Source organism: Sinocyclocheilus rhinocerous, unplaced genomic scaffold (assembly GCF_001515625.1).
Source record: "Sinocyclocheilus rhinocerous isolate Xijiao unplaced genomic scaffold, SAMN03320098_v1.1 scaffold90, whole genome shotgun sequence".
Classification (NCBI taxonomy): Eukaryota; Metazoa; Chordata; class Actinopteri; order Cypriniformes; family Cyprinidae; genus Sinocyclocheilus; species Sinocyclocheilus rhinocerous.
The window spans coordinates 843873-865563 of NW_015657969.1; the positions used below are offsets into that span (position 1 = coordinate 843873).

Here is a 21691-nt window from a genome sequence, read left to right on the forward strand (position 1 = left end):
TCCTTTTTACAACAAATTAAAAAATAAAAAATCTCAGTGGCTCATAAAAAACATTTTATTTATATTTAAAAATAAGAATGCTAGAAATAATAGAAATAATGTGAGGTTGCAGGGTCATTTCGCTATAATTTATTGGCTTGTATCGGCCTGTTGGACTAATACTGATAACATTAAAATTGCTTATATAAAGGACTCCTACTTAAAAAATTTAATAAAATCTTGTATCTTCCTCACTCTCCCCAGTGGATGGCTTCTTTATGTCTGACGCTAAGGCTGTCCTGCACGGGTGTGATGACCACTGGACTTTCCAGGAGCAGGGGCGTATGCCTGTGCTCTTTCAAACTACGGTATGTGTGGATGTACAGGTCCTTTCCCCAGGCGAGTGGACAGCATTTAGCTACGTCTCAGCACCTGCACCCCGCTATGAACTCGCCCTGCAGGGGGATGCAAACAACCTGTACGCCTGGCTATTGGGTGTACGGCACCAGTTCACTGTTCAGCTGACCATTCATCGCTGGTACCACATATGTCTACGGTGGGACGCCCCTCGTAAAAGCTTCAGCCTGACGATAGGTGGAAACTCAGAAGTATACCAGCGGACCGCCATTGCCCGAGCAATCCCTCCTACAGGGCGTCTTCTGCTGGGATGCCAACCAAATGAAGCCTCCCCTGTGGTGAAAATGGCCACCGTGGAGCTCTACCTGTTTCGCATATGGGACGATGTTGGAGAGCACAGGGCCTGTGAGGATGGGACAGTGATTGGCTGGGACTCACGACTTTGGGCCGTCACACGAGCCCAGGCTAGAGTCCAAGATTATACGTTGCAATGTGGTGAGTACAGGGATTCACAAAAGCGAAGCCTGTTTAACCGGTAGTTCATAAGAGAGGCGTGCTGAAAATAGCAGTGATAATTTGTGTAATGACTGTGTATAAGTCAGCATCAGATCAACTCGGCAAACCATAAACAGCCTGACGCACTTTCTCTCTCTGAACTAAAAGTATACACAGTACTTTTTTTGTAAAGTCTTCAAAACTATTTAAAGCTTTAATGTTGCTGACTGAATCATCCAAATAGACATATCTTGCTTGTAAAGACCAGCATGTGGATTGGTTGGGACATTTTGTGTGTAGTGTCTTCATATACTTGCATGATGAAGATGATGCATGATGTTTTGATGGTGCATGATTTCATGATTTAACTTCTCAAGAAAACTCACTTTCATGCATGTATTATTTATAGATAAAATAATGATCCTGTTGGAAAATTCAGCTTTAGCTAGTAGCTGTATATTGGAACACGGTAGCTAGTTTCTAAGGTGGTTATTAGCTGGTTGACTAGTCCCCATATTCCAAAAACCAGTTTGACCACCTTAAGCTAGTATGACCAGCTGGTAACCAGTTTGTTGCTGGTCCATGGTGGTCTACTTCCTTGTTCTTGTAGCTATTGACCAGCTTGAATAATCAATAACTAGAATCAGCTAATGAACAAGTTGGACTACCTAATGACTAGCCACCTAATTACCAGCTTGGATCACCTAAAGACTAGCTATGATCAGCTAAAGACTTGGTAGAACCAGCTAATGATGAACAAGCACCATCTTATCTTATTACTAGCTTGAACCAGTTAATGACCCATTTAGACCACATAATGACTAGCTAGGACAGGCTAATGGCCATTTTGAACCAGCTAGAAACCAGTTATCACGTTTCAGCACAGTTACTGGCTTAATATGGATTTTCCAACAAGGGAGTCACTAGCCTTGCCTGTTCCCTGCATCAGAAGGTAACTATCATCTGACCATCTTTTGTGAAAAATTGTTCACCCTCAAGTGAAATTCCAGATTATGTAGATTAACAACAGTAAATGTCACCGCACCTTTATTCCAAAGAAGTCTTTGTAATGTTTAATCTAAAAGTAATAACTTGCCCTACCTCTGAAACAGCTTTCCATTTCAAGTGATGTCACCAAGAACTCTTATTTTTTTGGCCCTTCTACTCAGCTGCATTTAAATTAAACCAATTTTGTTGTAAATCAAAATTGTATCTTATTGACATCGTTATTTTCTTTAATTAACCCATAATGATTTAACAAATATAGGCCTGCTGAATCATTGGAATAAAAAAATTATACATGTCTACAGTACAAAAAATAAATAAAATCAGTGAAAAGATGCATCCATATGTCAGATCAAATCTGGCTTGTCGTTTCTAGACCTGAATGAGTTCACTATATAAGACATGCTTTTTCTCCTCCACAGGAAATTAAGTCAAATCAATTTCAAATATCCTACAGGATATTTGAAACCTTTCAAAACACATCCAGACACCGAGTCTGGATTGAAAACCTTGGATGTCTTGATTGAAATGATCTGATCAGATGTTGATGCAGGGTACAAGAAGGGCAGTAGTACTAACGACACTCTTGTCTTTCTATCATTTGTGCATGCCAATTCTATTTCTGTATTTCATCTTTTAGGTCTAGGACATCTGCGTATGAAACGCAGTGCAGACGAAACTACAACCCCATACAGTAAGTGCAGTGCAAGTAAATTCACTTCACTGAGTAGTATTATAGTGTGGTGGTAGGACACTGTCTTCGAGAAGTTATGTCCCAAACTATAAGCTATTCAGAATTTAAAGTTGCCTATTTTCTAACACAAAAACAATCTTAATAAGAGTGGCAGCATTAAAATTGAGCAGATACTGTAGAGTCAAGTATGTAATAATGCATTTAAATAAATGTTTCCTATAAAAAGGAATCATTTACATTAGAGGGTTTCAAAAGGGATTTAAAAGGGATTCATCCAAAATGTGCAGGAAGGGAGGCTCCAAGTCCAGCAATGGTTTAAAAAACCCTTATTTACATAACTGTCAGAACAAGCTATAAGGAAGAATGCGATTTTCAAAGGCTACATATGAGAAAGAGGACAGTTTATTATAACATGTTTGCTTATTTCCAAGGAACAGAAAAGAAGATATTTTGCAGAACGTCCAAGCTGTTTTCTTATGACCAATTACAACACGGCACATCTGAATGTTCTGAATTGAATGTACACAAATAAGATTTGAGAGCTATGGCAGGATTTTCAGCAAATAAATTTCATGTTTTCCACACCCAAAGTATTATACAGCTTTAGAAGATTTGGAATATAGTACATGAGTCAGAGAAACGACCTTAATATTGATTATTTTTGCCCTTTTATAACTTAACAGCACATACACAAAGAAACAAAAATGAATGAAATATCAAAAAAGTGAAATATCTAATCAACCTCTAAACAGAAATGTAGTAGCCAAACCTCCTCCAGAGCATGACCTGCATTTAGTAACAATTTAAAATTAGAAGGCGTCATTTATTTAATGATTAGGATAGTTTCCAGGAATCAATACTTCTCAGGAAGGTATGACAGTGCTTATCTTTAACGTCAAATGTCATTTCCACTCCTCTGCAAATTTAGCTCTTCCTTTTGTCCTCGATCTCACGGCATTCTGCACTGAAAAAGCATGCCTGTTCCAGGCACGGTGCATGACGCAAACAGATGTTTTGAATAGCGGATGTGTTGGGTAATCTTGTGCTTGGTTGTTGTCTGAAGTTAAATTGGACAGGGTTGCGTGAAAAATGTATGTAGTTGAGTAGAAATCAGCTGTATCTGCATATCAATATCATCTTAATCAAGAAAGATTAGAGTTCTGCGAATTGAAAGGTGTAACCTCTGTAAACTCTGTGTTCTGTTCTTTCACTGTAATTAATTAATTGTATAAATGTGTTTGTGAGAAACCCAAGCTATTTTTGATTTTAAGGTTTAAAGGTTAAAATTTAATATTTTATACACTTACAGCATCCCAAGGTTCTGCCAGCACCCGAGAGTTTGTCTCGACATCTAGTAAGTGTTCCATCTCTGCATATAGACATACAGACAACAACATATAGACAAAGCATTGTACTTTGTGTCTATTTGCATTTAAAATTTTTACATGGAATTTGTTCAGTGCAGTGTTGAATGACACTTTGTCTCCTCCTCCCTCTGCCTTTCTAAGGTCCACTCTACTTGATGTTGACTTCAATAATTACCGGTTCACAGAAAAACACCACACAAGGTCAGTAAACAGATGCAAGATGCTGTGGAATATAAAAAGCTGGAGTAGAGCGCTCCAAATCAACTTCAGTCAGTGAGCCATTTACTTTGTGTAGTACTGGTGTTGAATGGGTCAGGATAGTTGACTAGTTGATTTTTAGCAGCAATGCTTTAAAGGAGATGAATCTAGAAACTTCTCTGAGAAGGTTTTAGCATGGGTTTTATACAGTAACTAGAGAAATGTGCATTAATTGATTCCTGTTAAAGCGCCACTGCAACAGTCATCAAAATTCAGATATGTTACACTCACCACCTTCAACAATCAATTTCAAGATTCCAAATTACTGTGTTTAAATTTTTATGCATAAGTTATAGCCTTATTTAGCATGCAGTGAAACTGCATTTTATTTGGTGCAGCAATCAAAACTAATTCCTTTTCATTTCTTTCACACAGGACAGAACTTTCAATCTTCGAGTCAGGTTGTAAACACACCCTCTGCTTCAACCTCACAAGCCAGAACCACATCAAATCCTGCAGGACCTAATGTGTCAAATGCTAGTGGATTAAACACGTTACCTCCAACTCCAGCCTCACCTATGTCTTACATAACCACTCAAACTACACAGAGCACTTCAATATCTGCCCAGACACTTTCAAGCAATCACATTAGCCATCCAATTGGTACTTTTGAAACAACAGTCAATCATACGACAGCAAGCTCTTCTGCTGCACCAACTGTCGTGGCTCAAGTAACCAATCAGACAGCGGTTCTACGAACAATGACGTCCAATGCATTATTCACAGGTAAGGCTATTATCATTGCATTCTGATTATGTCTTTTTTCTTCTTTTTTTGGAAAAAGACAGATGGCTTCTATTTCGGTGATAATTACAGGATATTAAATTAAATTCCTTACCTTCATTCTCTCATTCTGCCACATATTACATAATTTATACATTATAAAATTAATCCTAATGGTTCAATGCTTTGATGTGTCTTTTCATTTGTTTCAGAGCCATTTGCAGTACAGTGTAACTTTTCCCAGTACTGTTCTAATGAATGTAAGAAAGAAAACATTTTTAGACAAAGCCTATTTTATTCTCAGACGACATCATTTAGATTAAAAGTGGTGATTCCTGGAGATGTGTAATAATATCTCTCTTCTTACGTCACAGCATCATACTACTGGATGCTTGTGGAGGTGAAAGGCTCTAATATGACAGAGGGAGATATTCAGATTTGGGTATGAGCAGTTTTATTTTTAATAATCAAGGTCTCTGGTGTGAATGGTGAGCAGGTATGTTAAATTTGGTGTTATCGCTCTCTCTCATACTGGTCACTGGAAGTTCAACATGGCACCTCATGGCACCCCAAGAGGGTTAAGGCAGTGCTGGAAAATAATGAACATTTTCACTTGGGTGTACTCACTTTTGTGGCCAGCGGTTTAGACATTAATGGCTGTGTGTTGAGTTATTTTGAGGGGACAGCAAATTTACACTGTTATACAAGCTGTACACTCACTACTTTACATTGTAGCAAAGTGTCATTTCTTCAGTGTTCAGTGAAAAGATATAATAAAATATTTACAAAAATGTGAGCGGTGTACTCACTTCTGTGAGATACTACTGTAAGTCTTATGCTACTGCTACTGTCAAAAAAATCGTACTGACCTAAAATTTTTTGAATGGTAGTGTACATGCTTCCACTATATGCAAAAGAGTTACATTTATCTTAAGATCTCCTTTTGCGCTCCAAAGAAGAAAGAAAGTCAAACAGGTTTGGAACGACATGAGGGTGATTAAATGGTTCAAGAATTTTCATTTTTGAGGAACTATTCCTTTAAGTGCTTGGTGTTGCTTACTCTTGGTGAGGGCATTTCAGAGGGATGTGAAAGGTTTCTTGCTCCATCTGACGTGTCTTCCTGAGGTTCATTTTTTTGTCGTGCGTGTGTAGTATTTGAAGGTATGGTCTCATCTCTAGTAGGACACTGACTATGTCCTCTTCGTCCATCTGCCAATGATGTGGCCTTCTGTTGTTTATCTCTCTCTGTCCTAGGTGGCTCCTCATCTGAGAAGGGATCTTCATCCACCCCCGTCTCTACATCACTGCTATGTTCTCTTTGTATGTGTGCAATGTCCTCAGCTCTGACCAGGACACCGTGGCTTTTGTCGCAACTAAAGTACTTCACACCTCTAAAAGTTCCATCGTGGTTTCCGTTAGGGGCATCCCACTCACTACTTTACATTGTAGCAAAGTGTCATTTCTTCAGTGTTCAGTGAAAAGATATAATAAAATATTTACAAAAATGTGAGGGGTGTACTCACTTCTGTGAGATACTGTATGCATGTATGTATATATATACATACATACATACACACACACACACACACACAGTGCTGCTTGAAAGTTTGTGAATTCTTGACAATTTTCTATATTTCTGCATAAATATGACCCACAAGATCATCAGATTTTCACGCAATTCCTGAAAGTAGACCAAGAGAACCCAATCAAACAACTGAGACAAAAATATATACTTTGTCATTTATTTATTCAGAAAAATGATCCAGTGTTACACATCTGTGAGTGGCAAAAGTATATGAATCTTTGCTTTCAGTATCTGGTCTGAGCCCCTTTTGCACCTATAACTGCAGCTAAACATTTCTTGCAACTGCTGATCAGTCCTACACAACGACTTGTATGAATTTTAGCCTATTCCTCAGTATAGAACTTCTTCAACTCTTGTGATGTTATGGGTTTCCTCCTATGAACTGCTTGCTTCTGATCCTTCCACAACATTTCAATTGGATTAAGGTCTGGACTTTGACTCAGCCATTCCAAAACATTAACTTTGTTCTTCTTTGACCATTCTTTGGTAAAATGACTTGCTTGGCGTTGTTGTCTTGCTGCAAGAACCACTTTCTCTTGAGATTCAGTTCATGGACAGATGTCCTGACATTTTCTTTTAGAATTTTCTGGTATAATTCAGAATTCATTGTTATATCAATGATGGCAAGCCATCCTGGCCCAGATGCAGCAGACAGGCCCAAACCATGATACTACCACCACCATGTTTCAGGTTCTTATGCTGGAATGCAGTGTTTTCCTTTCTCCAAACATAACGCTTCTCATTTAAACCCAAAATTTCAATTTTGGTCTCATCCGTCCATTAAACCTTTCTCCAATAGTCCTCTGGTTTGTCCACATGATCTTTAGCAAACTTTCTCCTTGCAACTCTGCCATGGACACCATGGTTGTTCAGTGTTCTCCTGATGGTGAACACATGAACATTAACATTAGCCAATGTGAGAAAGGCCTTTAGTTGCTTAGAAGTTACCTTGGTGTCCTTTGCAACCTCGCAGACTATTACACGTCTTGCTTTTAGAGTCATCTTTGTTGGTCGACCACTCCTGGGGAGGGTAACAGTGGTCTTAAATTTCCTTCGTTTGTACATAATCTGTCTGACTGTGGATTTGTGGAGTCCAAACTCTTTAAAGATGGTTTTGTAACCTTTTCCAGCCTGATGAGCAACAGCAACTCTTTTTCTGAGGTCCTCAGAGATCTCCTTTGTTAATGCCATGATCCACGTCCACAAACATGATCAGACTTTGATAGATCCCTGTTCTTTAAATAAAACGGGGCACGCACTGACACCTGATAGTCATCCCATTGTATATATTAAGTATATATATATAAGTATATATTTTTGTCTTAATTGTTTGATTGGGTTCTCTTTGTCAACTTTCAGGATTTGCATGAAAATCTGATGATCTTTTGGGTCATGTTTATGCAGAAATATAGAAAATTCTAAAGGGTTCACAAACTTTAAAGCAGCACTGTATATAATGGGTGCCGTAATATTAATAATAATATTTAATAATATTTTTGTGTTGTATAATTATTTTAGAAACTAAAGGGTATTTTATAAAATAAAGGGTTTTTCTTTTTTTCTTTTTTTAAAACAAATTCCTGATCCTTCCCCCCTCTATAATCAGTTTTCAGATCTTTTTAATAAAAGCACCTGTTCTGCTGGAGTTTCAACAAAAGGTATCAATACAACATCATGCCAAACTGACGTAGTGTTTGTGGTAAGTATCGCTTTTTTTTCAGAGAACAGGTCAGGGCTGAACTTTGATGTTGTCCAACACTGCATCATTATAAAATTAATTTTTCATTAATATAGACTGCTGAGGTTAGATGTGAAGCCAAGCAGAACATCCAGTAAGTCAAACCTAAATCTCTAAGCTACACAACAAGTATGATTTCATTGTATTTCAACATCAAGTAACACTGCTACTGTAATAATTACAGAAGGACAAACTGCACTGTGCTGCTACAGCTGAGTCAACCTGTGAATATGTGCATCCTCCGAAGGCTGGTGCAAAATGGGACTGTAAACCCATCAATCCAGATCCAGCTTCTGGGAGATGTAGAAAGAGTGGGTGAGTGAGACAAACACATGAATATGGGCTTGATTAAGTAAATCAGATTTAGTATTCAGGGATAGTTCACACATAAATGAAAATTCTGTCATAATTTACTCACCCATTTGCTATTCCAAACGTGAAAGTGAATGCAGACTGGGTCTTTGCTTCAAAATGACAAAAAGCACCTCAAAAACATAATAAAAGTGGTCCATTTGATCATATAACAATCACAGACAGCAGTTAAAAAATATTATTCATGATTAATTGTTCGTTTTTGAAGTCTCACTGAATGGCTTTTGTTTATAGGTAAAGGCTTGTGCCCAGAGCACAATAATTCACCCCCTGGAGATGGTTTAGTGCACTGCACATCTCCAATGACTTATGATGATTTCTGCAAGACCCAGGGGCCTGTCAATGTCACATGGTAGGATATGCTACTGATTAAAGACTTGCCACACTCTTAAGTTAGTCCTGCAGCAAGCAATTTTGACATTTTTAGTGTTTACAATATTTATGTGAGATTGTATTACTCATTTCCCAATGTTCGCTCTTTCTTGCATTAGTTCTTATAAGGAAAATGGCTTCGTTCCTAAAGACTTGGTTGCTAATCAGTCCTGCAACGGTGAGTGTTATTACTCTTTGGACTTACTATTTGGTCCTCATTTTCTGACTAATACCAGTATCATATTCAAAAATGAAATGTTGTTTTTTTTAGTTGAGAACCAACAACATTGTGAGTGTCACGTGTCTACCAACAACGGTGAGAGGAACATTATTGTTCTATGTAAGAGTAGGTACAAGCACGTGTCATGGACCAATCAGACTCCAAGCTCTCTCTTCTACCTCTGTTTTAGAGACATATTATGCTGTTCGTCTAAATATTAGAAGCCCAGATGTGAATTTCCCCTACATTCAGGACATGGTGAGTTTTTAGAGAAACGATTCTTGCAAACAGGAAAAAATGCCTTTAGTAAGTATTTTACCAAAACACTGCTATATAAAGATTGGCAAGTTACAATAGTGTTTTACCTCAATGAATGACAAAATACGGTTATTGTCTTATTAGTTCTATTGTTCCATCCAATAGGTTATACAGTTGAGCACTCCCTGCAACGACTCCGGAATGCAAGGGTATGTCTGCAATTTCTGTCAAAAATAACATAAATACAAAATATTGGGGTCAAACTTTTTTTTTATTATTGTGCATATATATGAAACTTAATTATTATTATTATTATTATACACTTTCTTTATGGTCGGTCATGTTTCATGTTCATAGGTCTCTGTGTAATTCTTTTACTAAAGTATCCCAGTTGTATCAGGTAAACATCCATTTATTTCCATCTTCAGTAAAATAATCTTGTTACAAGTGGGTCAAATCTTGTTTTCTGTATCTGCTCTAAAAGGCTGTGATTGATACTTTGCAGGGAATGCACTTGGAATGTTTTGGTGAAGGAACAAGGTAAGTTGTACTGTTGTGTGTGTTTATGTGTGTCTGCATGCATTTACAGACAGCTTAACCTGTCTGTCATTCCTCAGGCTCTACACGTGTATGATAACTCTGCAGCTCTCAAAAGAGCTGGATGTGTGTACTGTTAGTACTGCTATTGCCATTCTTTGGAAGGACAGTACCAGCATTAGTTTTGATGGACCTCTCAGTCGAATAGGTGAGTGTTGATCTGTATGTACTGGTATTCCCCAATTACAGCTTATCCAAGTGGTGTAAACAGTAAAAATGCAATTATTTTTTATTCTCTCTACTATACAGCCATATGTCATTTGCCCACTGATTCGGAAACCATTCCTTTGAACTCAACATTCACTTGGATGTCTGTAAATTTCAGTTCCAGCCACATTGATGACATCAAAGACAGTTTGAAATGGTAAATCTTGTATTTAGTCCATATTTTTCACTGTGCATACTCCACATTTGTATCAAATTTCAATTATTCAAATTTCAGTTAATATATTTCCATGTCTCATGGGCTATATTCACACTGAAAATCAAAATTTCTGGATATCAAATTCAAATCGAATTTTATTTTTTACAAAACATTCAAACTATATTCCAAACTGAATGATTAATGATTAAACACCAGTCCAAACAAAAAGCAAATCAGAACTGTTGGCAGTGTGAACATAGCCATTTAATGTGGTTTTAGTGTTAGTCCTAGAACAGCATTCCTGTCAACCAATCAGATATCAGCTTCAGGCTTAGTACTGGATTTGTGGTTTTGAACAACATTCTTATCAACCTATCATTTCCTCATTTTAGCAGTATGTAATGGTTAGGATATTTGTTTGACAAGAATGTTGTTTCAGGACTAACAAAAACCTTTTCCAAACAAACTTTCCAATTTTGCTCTTTGTTTCTCAGTGCACAGGGTCAGACATTTGCTGTTATTTTAAATGAGAGCTGTGAAGTCTCACCTTCTGAGTCCTACCCAACTCAAGCTGTCCCTCCTAGAACAAGCTCTGAGAGCAGTGCTACATTCCCAAACATGACTTCTCCATCAGTAACTACAGATTGGTCACTGACCAACCAAACCCTCACTGCAGTCACACCATCTATCACAAACACTTCTAATACACCACTTAATACAACAGTCCTAATATCCAATACATCCATCAACAGTACAGTCACTCAAACAAACACTGTGTCACATTATACAGCAAGCCTGCCACTCAATTCAACACTCAATATAAGACCAGCGGTCAATATAGCAAGTATACCACATGAAATAACAACCTCAATGGTCAGTACAACACATAAAACAACTGATGTAACACCTCAGCCGGTGAATACAGCAGTTACAACACACAATATAACAACCTCACCTGTCACAACAGGTACATCAAACAATATACCAGCATCATCGGTCAGTACAAGTACACATGATATAAGAACCCCATCAGTCAGCGCAACAGGTACACCATACAATATAACAACCTCACCAGTCAAAATAACAGAAACAACACTCAATATAACAACCTCACCAGTCCATACAACAGGCACATCACAAAATATAACAACCTCAACGGTCAGTACAACACATACAACACTCGATGTAACAACTCAACCGGTCTACACAGCAGATCCAACAGACAATATAACAACCTCAACAGTCAGTACAACACATACAACACTCTATATAACAACTCAACCGGTCTACACAACAGATACAACAGACAATATAACCTCAACGGTCAGTACAACACTCGATATAACAACTCAACCGGTCTACACAGCAGATACAACAGACAATATAACAACCCCACCTGTCAGTACAACACATACAACACTCAATGTAACAGCTCAACCGGTCTACACAGCAGATACAACAGACAATATAACAACCCCACCTGTCAGTACAACACATACAACACTCAATGTAACAGCTCAACCGGTCTACACAGCAGATACAACAGACAATATAACCTCAACGGTCAGTACAACACAAACAACACTCGATGTAACAACTCAACCGGTCTACACAGCAGATGCAACAGACAATATAACAACCCCACCTGTCAGTACAACACATACAACACTCGATGTAACCGCTCAACCGGTCTACACAGCAGATACAACAGACAATATAACGACCTCAACGGTCAGTACAACACATACAACACTCAATGTAACAGCTCAACCGGTCGATACAGCAAATACAACAGACAACATAACAACAACCTCAATGGTCAGTACAACACATACAACACTCGATGTAACAGCTCAACCGGTCTACACAGCAAATACAACAGACAATATAACAACCCCGCCTGTCAGTACAACACATACAACACTCAATGTAACGGCTCAACCGGTCGATACAGCAAATACAACAGACAACATAACAACAACCTCAATGGTCAGAACAACACATACATCACTCGATGTAACAACTCAACCAGTCACACCATCTATCACAAACACTTCTAATACACCACTTAATACAACAGTCCTAATATCCAATACATCCATCAACAGTACAGTCACTCAAACAAACACTGTGTCACATTATACAGCAAGCCTGCCACTCAATTCAACACTCAATATAAGACCAGCGGTCAATATAGCAAGTATACCACATGAAATAACAACCTCAATGGTCAGTACAACACATAAAACAACTGATGTAACACCTCAGCCGGTGAATACAGCAGTTACAACACACAATATAACAACCTCACCTGTCACAACAGGTACATCAAACAATATACCAGCATCATCGGTCAGTACAAGTACACATGATATAAGAACCCCATCAGTCAGCGCAACAGGTACACCATACAATATAACAACCTCACCAGTCAAAATAACAGAAACAACACTCAATATAACAACCTCACCAGTCCATACAACAGGCACATCACAAAATATAACAACCTCAACGGTCAGTACAACACATACAACACTCGATGTAACAACTCAACTGGTCTACACAGCAGATACAACAGACAATATAACAACCTCAACGGTCAGTACAACACATACAACACTCGATGTAACAACTCAACTGGTCTACACAGCAGATACAACAGACAATATAACAACCTCAACGGTCAGTACAACACATACAACACTCGATGTAACAACTCAACTGGTCTACACAGCAGATACAACAGACAATATAACAACCTCAACGGTCAGTACAACACATACAACACTCGATGTAACAACTCAACTGGTCTACACAGCAGATACAACAGACAATATAACAACCTCAACGGTCAGTACAACACATACAACACTCGATGTAACAACTCAACTGGTCTACACAGCAGATACAACAGACAATATAACAACCCCACCTGTCAGTACAACACATACAACACTCGATGTAACAACTCAACTGGTCTACACAGCAGATACAACAGACAATATAACAACCCCACCTGTCAGTACAACACATACAACACTCGATGTAACAACTCAACCGGTCTACACAGCAGATCCAACAGACAATATAACAACCTCAACAGTCAGTACAACACATACAACACTCTATATAACAACTCAACCGGTCTACACAACAGATACAACAGACAATATAACCTCAACGGTCAGTACAACACATACAACTCTCGATGTAACAACTCAACCGGTCTACACAGCAGATACAACAGACAATATAACAACCTCAACGGTCAGTACAACACATACAACACTCGATGTAACAACTCAACCGGTCTACACAGCAGATACAACAGACAATATAACCTCGGTCAGTACAACACATACAACACTCGATGTAACAACTCAACCGGTCTACACAGCAGATACAACAGACAATATAACAACCTCAACGGTCAGTACAACACATACAACACTCGATATAACAGCTCAACTGGTCGATACAGCAAATACAACAGGCAATATAACAACCTCAATGGTCAGTACAACACATACAACACTCGATGTAACAACTCAACCAGTCAATACAGCAAATACACCACACAATATAACAACCCCACCTGTCAGTACAACAGCTATATCAAACAATATAACAACCTCACCAGTCAAAACAACAGAAACAACACTCAATTTAACAACCTTACCTGTCCATACAACAGGCACATCACACAATATAACAACCTCAATGGTCAGTACAACACATACAACACTCAATGTAGCAACTCAACCGATCAATACACCAAGTACACCACACAATATAGCAACCCCACCTGTCAGCACAACAGCTACATCAAACAATATAACAACCCCACTAGTCAGCGCAACAGGTACACCATACAATATAACAACCTCACCAGTCAAAACAACAGAAACAACACTCAGTTTAACAACCTCACTGATCCATACAACAGATAAAACAATCAGTGTAGCAAACACATTGGTCAGTACAACAGATACAACACACAATATAACAACCCCACCAGCCAATACAACAGAAGCCACATTCAACATAACTCCAACGGTCAGTACAAGAAATATTATGTTCAATATAACAACCTCACCGGTCAACACAACAGGTACACCACACAATATAACTACGTCACTGGTCCATACAATAGATCCAACACACAATATAACAACCCCAGTCAAAATAACAGAAACCACATTTGATATAACAAATTCACCGACAAGTACAAGAGATACAACACTCAATGTAACATCCTCACTGGTCCATACAACAGGTATCCAACACAATATAACTATATTACTGGTCAGTGCAACAAATGCAACACCTAATATAACAACCTCACCAGTTAGCACAACAGGTACACACAATATAACAAACTCATTCGTCAGTACAACAGATATAGCACTCAATATAACAACCCCACCTGTCAATACAACAGTTACAGTACGCAATTTAACATATCCAGTCAATACAACAGTCACACCACTCAACCTAACTGTCACAAGACTCAGTTCAACAACTCCTCTAGTCAGTACAACAGCCACATCACTTGACACAACTGCTGCGACAGTCACAACACTTGATAAAAGTACAACAACTCTCAACACATCAATCACTGTTAATACAACAGGTATGCCACTCATTACAACAGCTATACCACCTTCTGACGTGGAAACAGCAACACCACTTAATACATCGGGACAGATAAGTGAAACCATTACTACAACAGTTAGACCAATAAATGCAACAGTCACACCTCGCTTTACTACTGCCATGCCACTAAACACAACTGCACTACATCACTCAACAGTCATGCCATTCAATACAACAGTGACACTTCTCAACTCAACTTTCACATCCAAAACTGTGGAAAATGTGACACAATCTAACACAAGTAGTTCTCAAATCTCTGGTGTAGAGTTCACCACCACCACAACCTTTCCGCCAAATACAACACTGTTTAACTTGACAATACCATCACAAAGCACATTACACCTAAATGCAACAACACCCCCATTAAACACTACACAACACAACACCACATTCACAACACATTTGAACACTACTGGGCAAGACAACACAACAGTATTTAACACTACATTATTCACTCACAATGTAACAACTTTCATAGAAAATAGTACAGATTTAGCAATATTTAATGTGACAGAGTTTAACGGAACACTTAAAATGACTCAGAACCACAAAAACACAACATATTTAAATGTGAGCTCTTCTGTCTTAAATGCCACAACACAATACCGACATATTACACAATATAACACAACCACTCTAGATGCAACACCCTCAAATAATACAATCCTAGCCCACTCTACAGAATTACCAAGTAATGTAAATGAATCAAACACAACTCATCCTCTTGACAGTACAACTGAATTCAATACAACAGCCATTCCTTATTACTCAACACAACTTCTGAATAATTCTACACTGGAGACCAATGATGCTGAAACTAATACCACTACAGATACACCAGAATTCAATACAACAATGTATTCATTTACCTTCACGACTTTTAATACAACTGATGTAACTTATTCCAACATAACAGACCCCCTGTTCAATACTACACAATCAAATACAACAGTCTTTACAATGAACACAGCCTTGTTTAACACAACAGATGTGCCATTGAATGTAACCAATTTCAATGGGACTGATGTCAATCATAGCATCAACAACACAGAGACCTCCAATAGCACATCAGAATTTAACACAACAGTAAGCCCTGCAGTTAATACAACACAGTTTGATATCACAAACACAACACCGATACATACAACAACCTTTCCAACAACAGAAAATATTACCAGTGGGCCAACCAACTCCACTTCCGAGCCTGTCAAAACAGTTAGTCTCCTTAACACAACACAGTCAAATGGTACAATAGAAAATACCTTTACTGAAAATATAATTACTAACACAACTACAACAACAAATCCAATTAGCATTCCGAACAACATACCAACAAATACTACCATTATTAGCATTATCACAAATAGCAGTACAGATTCCACAACTGCTCTATCAGTGACGCATTCAAGCTCTCAGAACAGCTCCACTTCCACAACAGAAACTCCAATTATTGCTCCAACTCCAACGACTAGTAAAAGCAACGCAACAACAGTCACTACAAGGCCTGCCGTTCCAGCTGTGCCAACAACACCTGCAACCACTTCAGGTTTGACTATATTTCGACTCAACATTCCAAAACTGACTCTAGTTTCTTGACTCAAAATTCCAAATATAAATGATTTTCTAGGTACATGCATCCACAACAGTAAAAATTACTAAAACTTTGTACACTTAAAATGGATAGTTCACTCAGAAATAATCATTTATGTGACCAAGTTGTTCCAACCCTTTTCCTTACTCAAAATTCCAAATATAAATGCTTTTCTAGGTTCAGGCATCCACATCAGAAAAAAGTACTGAAACACTTAAGTCAAACTTAAAATAAATAGTTTACTCAAAAATAATAATTTACTTGACCACATGTTCCAAACCTTTTCCTTCAGTGGAAAACTGAAAATGATACTTTGAACAATGTCTCAATGTTTTTTCTTTGATCATATCATGAAAATCTATGGGGTCCGGACATCATTGGATCCCATTGACTTACATTAAATAATCTGTTTGCAAATATAGAAAAATATCAAAGTAGTATTTATTTTAACTATAACAAATGTTCTGAGAACAGCTTTAGCAAGCTTTAGTTTGCAGATGCCGCTTGTTAATTTGTATCTAATGCAATGAAATTCACTATCAAAATAAGTTTTGGTGCCACTGTATATTTACATGCCATATCTACAACAACAGCTCATTTATTTTTGTTCATTTTTCAGAGGCAACAACTAAAAACCCAAATGCAGTGGCTAGCAATCTTCTGAATCAAACACAGAATGTGGCATCTTTAAACTCAACTCAGGTCAATCAGCTGGTCAGCCAGCTAGAGAATCTTATCTCCACACCCAACATTAGTCTGGATCTAGGCCGAACAGTGCTGTCCGTCATCAACAACTTTCTTAACAGCTCTACAGATACTCTGGCTGCCTCCTCTAACCGGTGAGATATATGTGCAACACAAGCATTCAATGTCTGAAACCTGAAAATTTTATGCAAATAATGTATTGTGCTTTGTAGATTAATCAAAGCTGTGGATAATTTGGGTCTGAAACTTGTGATTCGCGACCAGACTGAAAACATCGCATTTGATTCACTCGCTTTGACGGTGACCAAAGTTGATGGAAGCAACTTTGGGACAACATCAATCTCAATTGCAGATCCCTTAAACCCACAGGTTATAACAACTGAAGTCCAAAGCAATCCGTTAACATTTAGGATGTTTTTGGAAGTCACACTCAAAATTTGGTGTTTATATTTCTGGTTATACAGGTCACAAAAGGACTTCAGAGACAAGTCAGGGCAGTGGAAAGTTCCTCCCCTCTGGCCAAAATAACACTACCTGCGTCCCTGACAGAGAACCTCTCTCCAGAAGAAAAGAAGATAGCTTCTAGAGTCCAGTTCACTTTCTTTCAGAAAAGCACATTTTTTCAGGTAAAACTGGGTTGATTGGAGTTTTACATTTAAGGTGGCAGCACTGAACAATGTTTGTACATAACATTTTCAGAAAACCAATTGCCCTCAGATTAAATGCAATAGTTTACAGAAAAAAAAATCTGTCAATAATTATTCACCTTCATGTCATTCTGTCTTTTCCCATTACCATGTATTAAAGCTTCAAAGGATGCAAAAGCACCATAACAGACACCCCACACTGACCGGATAACATTTTCTGAAATAAAGCTTACAGATATGAATCTGCCTCATCAGTTGATTCTTTGATTTTGCATCTATCTACAGGATAAAAACCTGAGTCAACATATGCTGAACAGCCACATTCTGGGCTCTAGTGTGGCTAACCTGTCAATCAAAAAGCTGAGGGAGAATGTTGAGTTTACTCTGAGGAATAAGCAGCCTCCGGTGTGTGTGCTAACATGTTTACTGTACATCATATCTCACTGCCAGCTGAAAACTGTCTGATCTATCTCTTCCTTAACTCCTTTCCCACAGGGGAACTATGTAGCTTCCTGTGTATTCTGGGACTTTCACCAAAACGGTGAGATTACACACCTCCAGGAAACTGTTATTAGGCCTAATGAAATGTGTGATCTGTCTAATGTCTTAATTAATGTCTTTTAATTCCTATGTGTTTTGGATTTTCTAGGAGGTTTAGGAGGCTGGAATCACAATGGCTGCTATGTCAAGAACAGCTCCGAGAATGAAACCATCTGCAGCTGCAATCACCTGACAAGCTTTGCTGTACTACTGGTAAGTATGCCAGTGTGTGGGATTTTCTGTAGAAATGTCCACATCTTTTATCTAATTAGCATTTCACATCATGTCTAATGAACATTTATTAAGTCAGAAAGATGCTTGATATCTAAATACACGGAGCACAAAGAGTGATGAGCACAGGCCTCAACATTGGATTTTTATTTGGCCTGCCAACATTTTCACTTAAATTTTTCAGCAACATTTAAAAATCATTTTTACATTTACATAAATTTTTTAGCTTTACTAATTTTTTTTTAAACATTTTTATAACTGTCAGGAATACACATACATAAACTGTATATACTATAAATCAGTGAGATTTAAAAGAAGTCTCTTATGCTCACCCAGGCTGCATTTATTTGATCAAAGCAGCAGGAAAACCAGTAATATTATGAAATATTATTACTAATTAAATAACTCTTTTCTATTTTAATATAGGCAATTTATTCATGTGATGACAAAGCTGAATTTTCAGTCTTCAGAGTTATTTAATCCTTCAGAAATCATTATAATATGCTGATTTGGTGCTCAAGACACATTTCGTATTGTTATCGATGTTGAAAACAATTGTGCTGCTTAAGGATTGTTTGAATAGAAGGTTAAAAAGAACAGAATTTATTTGAAACATAAAAAATTTACAATATTACAGTCACTTTTTATTTATTCTTGCTGAATAAAAGTTTTAATTTCTTTCAAAAATTCTTACTGACCCTAAAATAACAATTTGGGGGGGGGGGATTAAATAAATAAATAAACAAACAAACAGGTAGTGTACCATATACTTTAAACTGGCCATCCTTATTTTTAAGCCCTGGATTAGCTATACATTACACATCTCTGGGATTGTTGTACAGTACAAAGCCTTCATTAATCTTTTGCAACTTGTTTTGTCTTTACAGGACATTAGCCAGCAAATATTACCTGATTTACAGGACAAAATCCTTACCTTCATCACTTACATCGGATGTGGGGTGTCCGCCATCTTTCTCTCGGTTACTCTGCTCACCTACCTCGCATTTGAGTGAGTACCATCCTCCTCAGTGTTTATAAGCCCTAAAATGAGATTAATCAAAAACCTCTGTGATGTATCTTATAAAATGCGACAAAATTATTCTCAACTGTAAACAAAAATTAACTTCCATCTGTAATTCTCAAAAAACATTTATTTACCATTTCTTCTGTTTCATTTCAGCAAAATCCGACGTGACATCCCTTCAAAGATCTTGATCCATTTGTGTTTCAGCCTGCTCTTGCTGAACCTGGTGTTCTTGTTGGACTCGTGGCTGGCGTTGTACCGAGATGCTGAAGGCCTGTGCATTTTCACAGCCTTCTTCCTGCACTACTTCCTGTTGGTCTCCTTCACCTGGATGGGGCTGGAGGCTCTGCATATGTACCTGGCCATCGTCAAAGTCTTCAACAACTTCATGTCCAGATACATGCTGAAATTTTCCCTGGTAGGCTGGGGTGAGTTCAGCTGCTAAATTAGCCATGTGGTTTGTGGCTGTAGATGATTCCTGATTTAATTTCATGATGTGTTCTTGCAGGAGTCCCTTTGGTTGTTGTCATTATTGTGATTGCGGTAAACAAAGAGAACTATGGCCTCATAAGCTATGGGAGATTTTCTGATGGAACTAAAGATTTGTAAGTATTCAGCTCATCATTTAAAGGTATCAGTCTTCATTATGTCATCGCTCCTAATGTTTCTATATTTCTCTCTTTTAGTTGTTGGCTGAACAATAGCATAGCATTCTACGTGGCTGTTGTGGCATACTTCTGCATCATATTTGTGTTGAACCTGGCCATGTTTGTGGTGGTGATGATCCATCTGAGACGAATCAAGCGCAGAAACCCTCACAATAATCAGTATCGCAGCAGCTTGCATGACCTACGTAGCGTTGCGGGACTCACTTTCCTGCTCGGGCTTACATGGGGCTTCGCCTTCTTCGCATGGGGACCTGTCCATTTCGCCTTCACGTACATGTTTACCATTTTAAATTCCCTACAGGGTGAGAAACAATGGTATTGTTTTTTTCTTTGATTCAAAAAGTCTACATAATAGAGTTGGAAGTATAGTTTTTTTAGTGTAATGCAAGTACCTTGGTCAATTGATGGAAAAAGGGTCTTTTTTTTAATTGTTCTCTTTCTCTTTTAGGATTTTTAATTTTTATTTTCCACTGCGCTCTGAAGGAAAATGTCCGTAAACAGTGGAGAATGTACCTCTGCTGTGGCAGTTTACGATTGGCTGAAAATTCAGGTATCGCCACATTACTGACCAAACTAAAAACTAGCTGCAGATTACCTTTAATAGATGTTTTATGGGTGTCTCCTTTCAACATCTCAAATGTTTTTTTTTTTCTGCAGAGTGGAGTCGGACAGCCACACAGAGCAACCACACTAAAAAGACTTCGATTGTGACGGCAGATTCAGGGATCCACAGTGCACCTCGAAGCTCAGTGAGCAGCGATGACTCGGTGCCGTCCCAAGGCATCGGTCTGTTCTGGCAAGAAATGTGCAAAGGCATTTTATACAAGTCAAGACTGTTTTTAACTCTTTAATTTCACATTACAGGCTCACCAATGGATGACAGTCTGATCATATCAGGGGAAATGAATGACGACGTGGTCCTCAACGAGATGAACAGTCAAATCCGTCCACGATTCAGATCTGAATAGCTTTTAGAAGAGGATTATAAACGCAGACAGGACTCTACGTGAAGAAACAGACCACTAAATATTCTGTTTCTGTCATGCCTGAAAAAAAATGTATTGCCAAGATGAGAATCTAGTGACTTAGCTCGAAAACAAATGTCTTTTGTCATCAGTTTGTCTGAATGAATGTTACATGCAGTAAGGCTTCAAGCTTTATAGCCAGACATTTTGTTATTGGTTATTGAATCAGGCTGCTCACAGCTGAGTAATGAATAGCAAGAGCATGTACCTATGGGAGTCA

General features: G+C 38.0%; 1 protein-coding gene across 1 annotated transcript; it reads left to right on the top strand.

Annotated features, from left to right (window-relative positions):
- The first annotated feature begins 257 nt into the window (after positions 1–257).
- Positions 258–21420, top strand: LOC107721832 (adhesion G-protein coupled receptor G2-like). The gene is made up of 22 exons (XM_016530003.1): positions 258–831; positions 2477–2530; positions 6133–6198; positions 8808–8925; positions 9065–9123; positions 9217–9261; positions 9356–9423; positions 9908–9963; positions 10879–10985; positions 17251–17470; positions 17549–17705; positions 17801–17962; positions 18269–18388; positions 18479–18524; positions 18633–18736; positions 19642–19763; positions 19935–20206; positions 20287–20383; positions 20465–20748; positions 20895–20996; positions 21104–21232; positions 21311–21420. Exons 1-22 carry the CDS (start codon positions 258–260, stop codon positions 21412–21414), a joined length of 3066 nt encoding a protein of 1021 aa, XP_016385489.1. The 3' UTR covers positions 21415–21420.
- Positions 21421–21691: the final 271 nt, after the last annotated feature.

Bases quoted from the DNA above. Each gene is read 5' to 3' on its own strand.
- LOC107721832 (XM_016530003.1), top strand. From the start codon at position 258: ATGTCTGACGCTAAGGCTGTCCTGCACGGGTGTGATGACCACTGGACT. The intron at 6,199-8,807 runs GTATGTGTGCAA...TTTTGTTTATAG, and splicing joins ATCACTGCTATGTTCTCTTT to GTAAAGGCTTGTGCCCAGAG. The intron at 18,525-18,632 runs GTGAGATTACAC...TGGATTTTCTAG, and splicing joins CTGGGACTTTCACCAAAACG to GAGGTTTAGGAGGCTGGAAT.